Source organism: Convolutriloba macropyga, unplaced genomic scaffold, assembly GCF_964194025.1.
Source record: "Convolutriloba macropyga unplaced genomic scaffold, txConMacr16.3 SCAFFOLD_1573, whole genome shotgun sequence".
NCBI classification, from domain to species: domain Eukaryota; kingdom Metazoa; phylum Xenacoelomorpha; order Acoela; family Convolutidae; genus Convolutriloba; species Convolutriloba macropyga.
Genome location: NW_027450454.1, coordinates 5,001 through 16,109, shown reverse-complemented (window position 1 = coordinate 16,109; position 11,109 = coordinate 5,001). Strand labels below are relative to the sequence as shown.

Below are 11,109 nucleotides of genomic sequence, written 5' to 3'. Positions count from 1 at the left end.
CGGCAATGATTAATACGTGTTTCATTTGGAATTCTTTAATATTAAAATTTAGATTTTAACTTTTGTGCTGTTTGAACGTTAACTTCTTGCTATTTGATCGAAGTTTTTTCATTATCAGATTTTGAGTCATTCGGTTTTCTGGTGATTGACCTATATATTCTGTATATGTTTAGATGGTTGTCTTTTGATGGTATATGGTAGATGGTATATCTATTTCTAAGTCTAAACTGATGAGGTGATGGTCTATTTTCAAAATTGTTTGCTAATGAGTAAAACTAGTTTTCTATGATGCGTTTCAAGGTAAACCGGCCACATATAAATACAGTATAACCTCAAACAAAAGTTGGTTTTGATGCCCCTTATCACATAGAAATTTGAACACACGCGCTTGGCCCAATTCAGCTGAACTAAAACTAACCTGAAAACTATCTCTTTCGTCTTACAGTCGTATTACTTAGTTATTCTGCAGGAGCAAACTCTTCAGAAGACAACAATCTAAACATCTTAGAGTACGCCCTACAACAGCAAGTACCAATTTATCCTCAATTGCGCATTGTCTATGCCTTTACGATGACTTCTGGATATCAGGACCTGCCAAAAAACTCAATCAGAGAAACATGGAGCGGAAAAGAAGTTGATTCCAGCTCAGATTTCCTCAGAATAGGGAACTGTTTCCTGTTTGAATAGGACGAATATCGAGTTAAATGGTCTTTGGGAAATGTGTACAATTATTGCATGGAAGCAATCTGGGATCTAGAAAAATTGGGAAATACCTAATATTATAATACCCGAAGAGAATATGATAGCTGAAATCAAATGATTGATAGTAATTGCAATTCTGACATCAGCATTAAAGCACAAAACGACTTTCAATTCTTTAATCTCGGTGCATGCTAAGATAAATTTTCAAGAAATAGATGATACTAGAACATAACCAGTTAAAGCAGTTATCATTAGTTTTTCAGAGGAAATCACGGGAAACTAATGGGGATTGAGGATAACTAAGAACTCATGGGTTAGAATCAAAAAGATCAAATTGGAGCCAGAATTAATCAAAATTATGTGGTCAGAGGCTGAGGGGTGCGCTTGAAATCGTCCTGATAAGACCGCCTGGACCGAAAATGCCTCTGATCAGACTCAAACACGCTCGACAGTTTCTGTTCGCTCGAAAATACCTGCGTTTCTGATCCGACCCACCTTCGCTCTTTGAAAGTAGATATAAGATTTTTGGACGCTAAAACTGACAATCTAGAGCATCCCACTGAAATTAAAGTTGATACAAATCAATAAAAAGCATAAATAGGGCATTACCAATCTTATGAACATTGAGAGTGCAACGCGAAGACCGAGATATGTACGAAGTTACAAGATATCTACATGGTTTTAAGAAACAAAATCTTGGCATGATAAACAAGAAAGATGAATCACAACCAGTCTGAGGTCACAGACCGAAAGTTTATATGGCAAGACCAAATGAACGCACAAGGAGCGGGGGTGTCGTGAGTTGAAAACTACACGGTCTAGAAACAGGAATGAACGCACGATAGTCTGGACATAGGCAATTTTGAACGCACGATAGTCTGTACATAAGTAACTTTGAACGCACGATTGTCTGGACATAGGCAACTTTGAACGCACGAAAGTTTGGGATGCGCACAAAAGTTTTTTGAATGAAAACAATAATGCGAAAAATTGATGAGACCATGTTTGAATAAGCACACTTACTAGAGTGCTCACTCAAATGGAAGCTTTCTATGAAGAATACCTCAACTCACTTGGGTTCAAAAGTTGCCAAAAGTTGAACGCAGAAAAAGTAGCACCTAACATTTTGCTTTGCTTTGTACAATTTCACGCCTAAAATTATAGACCATTGCTGAAGATGCAGAACAAAATCAAGCTTTAATGACTGGTTGACTGGCACCCCTTCGACCAATGTTTTCAATGAGCAATTTCAATTTTTTAAAAGTGTATCAATTGCTTCATCACAACCGTCACCCTAAAATATCTATACTTGAAGTGAATACATTACAAAAACTTTGTGTACAACGTATTGGTGAAAAACTGTCAAAAGGTCTTAACATAAACGCATGAAAGTCTGGACATAAGCACTTTTGAACGCACGAAGAATGCTCAAAAAATTTTGACCGCACGAATGTCTGGACACAGAGACTTTTGAACGCACGAAGAACGCACAAATATTTTTGAACGCACGAAAATCGGGACATAGGTAGGTTCCGTCTGGGGCGGTCTGGACATATCGACTTTCGGTCTGGGACCTCAACCTGGGTAACATGGCAAGCATACCAATTTGTAAACATTAAAAAAGAACGTTAACCACCGTTGAACAAGATTTAGCACAAAATCATAACTTTCTTGAAAGGAGACAAACAGTTCCCAATAAATTAATAGACGGGCACCCGGTTATGGAGAGATGGGAGACACCTTATATGGAGAAATTAGCCCAGACAGCCTGTAGAAACGGGGGCGTGGTTTTGGAAGTTGGGCTTGGAATGGCAATCAGTGCAGCCGCAATTCAGAAGTGCAACCCATCCAAGCATATAATCATCGAACTTAACCAACGGGTACTATTTTATGTTCTGAGTTGATAGCCTAGTTTGTTTTCTCAGTTATTGTGGTTTTCATGTTTTCTGTACGTTTAAACAATATTTCTAATTTTATTGAAAGCCTTACTTTTGGCTACAGTTGTAGGATATGCGGTCTAATCGAAGATCTGGTATATTGCATGTCATTTGATTTCGCTTTATCTGATAATTTTTTGCTAAAGTTTGCAAAATTTTGAACAAAGGCAGCTTTTGTAGCTCTGTGACGCTTGACATAAGATAATGCAAATTTTGTTCTACGTTCGACATTGTGTTTTCAGGTGATTGAAGAACAGAAAGCCTTCATTTCAAGTCATCCTTCGATTGAGATTCTGAGCGGTGATTGGAGGGATGTTTTGGACCAATTAGAAGATTCCTCTCTTGACGGTGTCTTGTACGATACGTATCCCATGAGCAAAGGTGGTCATCACAGGTCTACCATGATTCTGAAAATTTTGAAAGGAGTTTTGAAGTTTCAGCTCTAAGCGCCCGTTGAAAATGCTTAAATTGCTTGTAAAAGATGCTTAACCCACTGAATTTTTTAAAAAAAACAAAGTTGAGCTGTTTTTTGAGAATTTAATTGTGGCGTGCTTCTAGTTGGTGCCCCGATCTCTGGATAGTGCGCCCTATCAACCCCATCCTACTAAATGACCTGGCAAAACACTTTTTGCAGTTAGATAGCATCCAGTTTGCAATTGTTATAGGAATCGAGTAGCAAGAAAAACATGTATACGCTGACAACAAATGCGCTGATCTTCAGTTATTTCAAAAATGCGTTGATCATTTTGCAGTTGATCAAGAATTTGAACACTATGGAAAATGAGATCAAACTCCGACTTTTAGAAAAAATGACTGGATCAATTTATTTGATTTTCTCAGTCTAGTAGTTCTCCGAAAGTCAGAATTAACTTCGAAACATTTAATTTGCCTCAATGTAAATTTGCCTAAACACAATTGCTACAAAAAGCTGTTTTTGACACGTCCTATCTGTGATAAAATTTTAAGGAACTCTTTGTGAGAGAGGTGAAAGAAATTCCACCCAGCCAAAAGCGATACGCCAATTGATAAGGTAGAGTTGTCAATGATTAGCCAAGGACAATGATAATGTATTGCGATATGCGATGTTCATAAAAGCCGAATAATGGGCAGAAAAAAAGAAAAGAGTTGGCATCCGGCCCACTCTAAGTTGGCATCAGGAATTCGGAAAGCTGCATTGGCTGTCCAGAATTGATTTCCATCTGAAAAAGTAATTTTTGCATAATAATTTAACGAATAGAGATTTAAGTAAGAGCCCTGCAAACGAATAACCAAAACAAAAGAGAAAAGAAAAGCAATCAATCAATCAATTCACAAGTATTTAGCAGAGAACAGTTTTAATCAACAAGGAACAAACATGAATTGAAGAATCAAGGATTAGTAAAAAAATGGTTCTTTCCCATTGTAGCTCCCCATGAAATTATAGCCCCCCATTATTGTATATTTTCCATGATTGGGGGGATTAAAACACTATTATTGTCACTTTCGGATCAGAAACCTCAAAGTGTGATAGGAATGCCACAAGCAAGTACTCCACTTTGTGTAGGAACGTCCTTTCGGAGTGAGCCTTTTATAAAAAGTGATTTTTCACTAAACGTTGCTTAAAACGTAAAATCCTGACTTTTCAAATAGCTTTTTTCTCTTAGTTTTTACTCTTTAAAAGTTGTTTTTAAACTTACATCTCCGTCGTTTTGCTAAGCAATAGCCTTCAGTGGGGCCTTAGCCAAAATCAAATGAGCCAACAACGCGCTCTTCTATCAGAAGCAAGAGCAACTGCTGATGATACCTCACAGGATGAACAAGATATATCCGTGTTCAAAACAAGCGTAAACGTTTTCGAAATCAAAACGAGGGTAATTCGATGTCATAGCCAATTAGACAAATGGTTATAACAATGAATCCGAGACCAACTCAAGTGCAGGTTGCCCGAGCTATGAAAACAAAATTCCCAAAACTGAAAAAAAGAAATAATAAGAAAATATCCATAGTCATTCAATTTCTTTATCCAACCGGAAAAAAAGCCTCCAGAGATAAAGTCTCATGTCAAGTATAAACCTGCAACAAGTATTCCCAAAAGCAATTGTAAACGCAAGAAATATACTGCCCGAAACCAAGTCCAAAACAAGCTTTGTTATAGTCAATGTGCATCACAGCATCCAAGAAGATGAAATGAAAGAGGAACTGTTGAGAAACAACGGAATGAAGGTAGCAAAAGTGTCAAAGATTACAAGCCCAGCAAGTGGAAAACCTACAAAGCTTATCAGAGTAAAAACAGTTTCAACAAATCTTGTTTTAGCAGCACAAAAGCACGGTGCGAAAATGGTTGGCCTATTTACAGATGTCAAACAAGCAAAGAGCCACCACATGTAAAACAATGCTGCAAGTGTCAGAAAAATGGACACTCTGCCAATGAGTGTAAAAGCGAGGAACGCTGACTGCGATGCTCAGGCAAGCCAGAACACATTAAAACAATGCACCGAAACAAAAGACAAAGCCAAGAGTCCTAATTGTGGTGGATCGCACGCATCAGTGTACAAAAGATGTTTTTCTTATCAAGATGCATTTGTTGAAGCAACAAAGAGAGAACAAGATATGAAGTACTCAGCGGTAGCAAAAATACAACCCAAAATGTTACACCCAAACTCAACTGTCTCGGTGTTAAACATGTGTGTTCTGGTTGCTGAAGTATTCAGCAAAATCCAATCAACCTTCAACATAATGTCTTATAGTGATATAATCAATGTTGTCATAGTTAGTGCAAGCAGAATTTTTGGTGATAAAATAAAAATTCAGAAAATACATGACAGCATCAAAAATGCCACTAACACTTTCGCGAATGTTCCAACGCAACGAATATCAAGAAACAGCCATCAATTCAACCAACATGGTTTAAATTAAAATCATGCAATGGAACTGCCGAGGCTTATCTAACAAAAAACCAGAACTTCTCGCATTTTTGAAGGAAAAAAATATTGATATTGTGTAACTGAATGAATTCAAGAGCTGGAATAGTGAAAATATCACTGATGATTTATTTGTAGTTACAGAAACGAGAGCAAGTAAGTCACATGGCTCACTGTTTTAAGGAAAGAAGGAAACGACAAAATTTGAAGTTAGATTAGAAAAATTTGATAGGAATGAACGAAGAAAAGATCTCCACATACTAAAAGCCTGCTTAGAAATACCTGCTTCAGGTCATCTTTGGATAATAGCTCTTTACAACTCAACATGTCGCGATTTGTATCTGTCAGAAATTTTTGAAACTGAATTGAAAAACCTTTTTATCTGCTGAGATTTTAACGCTCCACATCAAGAGCTGAACCGCACATATGACACAGGAAACCGTGAAAAAATGTTTGAAGCGATTGAAACCGGAATTTTTAAGCTTTTAAATAAAGGTTTAGACACATATCAATCACATCATGGAGACTGTAAAAATATGCTTGACCTACATTTCACCGTTCAATCAGTCATCAAATTTTGTGACACGTGTTATGTTTCCTATAACTTTGGTAGTGACCACATCTCAGCCATTACAACCTTGAATATTGTGATTCTGAACAGATCCGATTTGAGGGGAAAAGTTAACTTCAGAAAATTCAAACGGATTGTAAGACAAGAAAATGACAACTCTGTGCTCTATCCCTCAATCTATTCAAAAGCAGAAGAGCTCAATCATTTTAATCAAGTACTTGTATAGATCATTCAATTCTCGCTGCAGAAGTTGTATATCCTACAAAAAGATTTCCTTTTAGAAAAGAAAGTACTAGTCTTATCATCAAAAAGAGACAAAAAAAGAGAGATGAAAAAAAACGGAGAACAGTACAAAACCCTGAAAAAAAATTCCTCCAAAGAGAAATAAAGAGGTAGACGAAACGATCGGAAAAAATGAAACAAACAGAATTGATTGCGAATGCTCAAATTAAAGGTTGCAAAAGCTTCTGGAGAGCAGTTAAAGCATTATGTGGCGATTCAATGAGACCAAATGAAACTTAGCAAAGTGCTGAAGTCTTCTATAAACAACTCAGAGCAACAACAGACATTGAAAATCGAGAAATATATAAAACTCTACTATAGGATCCAATGAAAGACTATAAATAAGAAAGCTTGGAGCTAAATGAGTACTTCAAAAAATTCGAAAATGAGACAAAATTGATTCTCCAAAACGAAAATAATGAACCACTTAACTATACTGTGCGATAAAAATAGACCAAGACATTGACCAGACATAATCAGCTACAACATCCTGAAAAAGTTACCTAATTGCCTCAAAGCAAATATCTATCTCCTGATAACTAGCTCAAAAAAGATTTCTTATGTTCCAACTGCATGGAAAGAGACACATGTCAAAATGTTACCAAAGCTGAAAAAATTTTTAAAAAGATGCAAAAAATTACCGACCAATCAGCCTAACTAAATGTATTGCAAAAATTTGGGAAACTCAGTAAAGAAGAACTGAAAATAAGAATGAACCCTGGCAAAAGAATATGTTTTTCTAAAAGCCGTTCGAAAACAAGATATGAAGTACTCAGCGGTAGCAAAAATACAACCCAAAATGTCACACCCAAACTCAACTGTCTCGGTGTTAAACATATGTGTTCTGGTTGCTGAAGTATTCAGCAAAATCCAATCAACCTTCAACATAATGTCTTATAGTGATATAATCAATGTTGTCAGTGTTAGTGCAAGCAGAATTTTTGGTGATAAAATAAAAAGTCAGAAAATACATGACAGCATCAAAAATGCCACTAACACTTTCGCGAATGTTCTAACGCAACGAATATCAAGAAACAGCCATCAATTCAACCAACATGGATTAAATTAAAGTCATGCAATGGAACTGCCGAGGCTTATCTAACAAAAAACCAGAACTTCTCGCATTTTTGAAGGAAAAAAATATTGATATTGTGTAACTGAATGAATTCAAGAGCTGGAATAGTGAAAATATCACTGATGATTTATTTGTAGTTACAGAAACGAGAGCAAGTAAGTCACATGGCTCACTGTTTTAAGGAAAGAAGGAAACGACAAAATTTGAAGTTAGATTAGAAAAATTTGATAGGAATGAACGAAGAAAAGATCTCCACATACTAAAAGCCTGCTTAGAAATACCTGCTTCAGGTCATCTTAGCCGTTCGAAAACAAGATATGAAGTACTCAGCGGTAGCAAAAATACAACCCAAAATGTCACACCCAAACTCAACTGTCTCGGTGTTAAACATATGTGTTCTGGTTGCTGAAGTATTCAGCAAAATCCAATCAACCTTCAACATAATGTCTTATAGTGATATAATCAATGTTGTCAGTGTTAGTGCAAGCAGAATTTTTGGTGATAAAATAAAAAGTCAGAAAATACATGACAGCATCAAAAATGCCACTAACACTTTCGCGAATGTTCTAACGCAACGAATATCAAGAAACAGCCATCAATTCAACCAACATGGATTAAATTAAAGTCATGCAATGGAACTGCCGAGGCTTATCTAACAAAATACCAGAACTTCTCGCATTTTCGAAAGAAAAATATATTGATATTGTGTAACTGAATGAATTCAAGTGCTGGAATAGTGAAAATATCACTGATGACTTATTTGTAGTTACAGAAACGAGAGCAAGTAAGTCACATGGCTCACTGTTTTAAGGAAAGAAGGAAACGACAAATTTTGAAGTTAGATTAGAAAAATTTGATAGGAATGAACGAAGAAAAGATCTCCAAATACTAATAGCCTGCTTCGAAATACCTGTTTCAGGTCATCTTTGGATAATAGCTCTTTACAACTCAACATGTCGCGATTTGTATCTGTCAGAAATTTTTGAAACTGAATTGAAAAACGTTTTTATCTGCTGAGATTTTAACGCTCCACATCAAGAGCTGAACCGCACATATGACACAGAAAACCGTGAAAAAATGTTTGAAGCGATTGAAACCGGAATTTTTAAGCTTTTATATAAAGGTTTAGACACATATCAATCACATCATGGAGACTGTAAAAATATGCTTGACCTACATTTCACCGTTCAATCAGTCATCAAATTTTGTGACACGTGTTATGTTTCCTATAACTTTGGTAGTGACCACATCTCAGCCATTACAACCTTGAATATTGTGATTCTGAACAGATCCGATTTTAGGGGCAAAGTTAACTTCAGAAAACTCAAACGGATTGTAGGACAAGAAAATGACAACTCTGTGCTCTATCCCTCAATCTATTCAAAAGTAGAAGAGCTCAATCATTTTAATCAAGTACTTGTATAGATCATTCAATTCTCGCTGCAGAAATTGTATATCCCACAGAAAGATTTCCTTTTGGAAAAGAAAGTACTAGTCTTATCATCAAAAAAGAGACAAAAAGAAGAGAGATGAGAAAAAAAAACGGAGAACAGTAAAAAACCCTGAAACAAAATTCCTCCAAAGAGAAAGAAAGAGGTAGACGAAACGATAGGAAAAAATCAAACAAACAGAATTAATTGCGAATGCTCAAATTAAAGGTTGCAAAAGCTTCTGGAGAGCAGTTAAAGCATTATGTGGTGATTCAATGAGACCAAATGAAACTGAGCAAAGTGCTGAAGTCTTCTATAAACAACTCAGAGCAACAACAGACATTGAAAATCGAGAAATATATAAAACTCTACTATAGGATCCAATGAAAGACTATAAATAAGAAAGCTTGGAGCTAAATGAGTACTTCAAAAAATTCCAAAATGAGACAAAATTGATTCTCCAAAACGAAAATAATGAACCACTTAACTATACTGTGCGATGAAAATAGACCTATATGATGACATTCTGAACAAAACAAGTAGATTAAGACATTGACCAGACATAATCAGCTACAACATCCTGAAAAAGTTACCTAATTGCCTCAAAGCAAATATCTATCTCCTGATAACTAGCTCAAAAAGATTTCTTATGTTCCAACTGCATGGAAAGAGACACATGTCAAAATGTTACCAAAGCTGAAAAAATTTTTAAAAAGATGCAAAAAATTACCGACCAATCAGCCTAACTAAATGCATTGCAAAAATTTGGGAAACTCAGTAAAGATTATTGTCCTAACGCACTGTGAAAACAATGGTGTCTTCGTTGAAATGCAAAATGCGTATAGAAGAAACCGCTGCACAACTGATAACTTGCTTAGACTTACTCAGCACGAAACAAAAGTGTTTCAATGGTCCAAAATGGTGGGATTTGTCTGCCTAAATCTCGAAAAAGCGTTTGATGAAGTGTTGAGACGGGGACTTCGAAACAAACTGCAAAAATTGGTGTGCATCAACATTTGATAAAATGTGTTAACTCTTTTTTCTCTCAGAAAAGTGTCTTTGTAAAAACTAATATCTCAAAAAGTAGCACATTTTCAACACCAGCTGGAGTACCTCAGGGCAGCGTGATTGCATCAAAGCTCTTCCTGGTTTAAGTCAGTGCTACTCCTTATTTACCTGCCCAAATTTCTTATGTTGCTGATGTTTTTGCTCTTTACTACAGGTCGCGCTCCTGTAGAATACTTTAAGAGAAATTTCATAATTCACTAGACATATTGATCAATTGGTGCGAAGAACTGAAAATAAGAATGAACCCTGTCAAGAGAATATGTTTTTCTGAAAGCCCGTCAAAGGGAGGTTCCAGTCTGGTCTTGACCAACTATCAACAACTTACAACCGAACAAAAATAGAGCTTTAAGAATTTATATGAGGGAATCCCGCTGGTACAGTGTCAAAAAACTCCATGAAGAGGCAACTATACTTGCTGTAAGGGATCTTTAGATCAAATTAGCAAATTAGTACCTGTAACACGCAAAAGAAAACAAGATAGAATCAATGTTTGAACTCATCCAGAAAAAAGATAACGTCCAAGGAACAATTATCAAAGCTCACTGGACCCTCTGTCCTGCTAATTTTCTTTACATTTACTTCCAACATGATTTCCATATGTACTGATGACGCTAAAATACTGCCGTCGTCAACAAAAATTAGAGTACATTGAGCAGGCGATTAACGGTGTTGGAATAAAACGAATGATGCAGTGGAAGATGATTCGAGTCAGAGCAACAGCTTGCAGTCTTCTTCTCTAATTTTTGTTATTTCTTCTAATTTCCAGTTCCTATATCGTAGAATAGCTACCAAACAATGACTTATTGCTAGCCGCGTGTTTTTTTTAGTTTGCGGCAAAGGTCAAACCAACAATGTCCTAATCTTGCAGCTAAGCCAGCCTCTCACGTAGTAATTGTCTATTGAAATACCATAATCGATTAGCATTATTTTCAAACAAGAGAACGTTCTCATTTTTCACATTCACTCCACTGATATCTTTATCACAGTTAAGTTATAGTTATACAAAAAAGGACATAATATAGTACTAAGCGCGGTTTGGTTCAGTGGTTTCAAGGTTTAGGTTAGCATAGCACTTTTTACTCCTTTTTAATGTTCCTTCTCTACTTTACTTTATTCTTCTAACCCTACAATTTTGTTTTTTGAT

The 11,109-nt window shown here is 36.0% G+C and overlaps 1 protein-coding gene across 1 annotated transcript in view; it reads left to right on the top strand.

Moving 5' to 3' along the window:
• Nucleotides 1-241: 241 nt before the first annotated feature.
• LOC142355908 (guanidinoacetate N-methyltransferase B-like) overlaps nucleotides 242-11,109 on the top strand; it is a gene marked incomplete at its 3' end in the record, with an annotated part of 11,804 nt that continues 936 nt past the window's right edge. Inside the window, exons 1-3 of the mRNA XM_075407927.1 lie at nucleotides 242-664; nucleotides 2,410-2,582; nucleotides 2,882-3,020. Coding sequence (XP_075264042.1) covers nucleotides 571-664; nucleotides 2,410-2,582; nucleotides 2,882-3,020 — 406 coding nt within the window. The remainder of the gene's footprint in view (nucleotides 665-2,409; nucleotides 2,583-2,881; nucleotides 3,021-11,109) is intronic.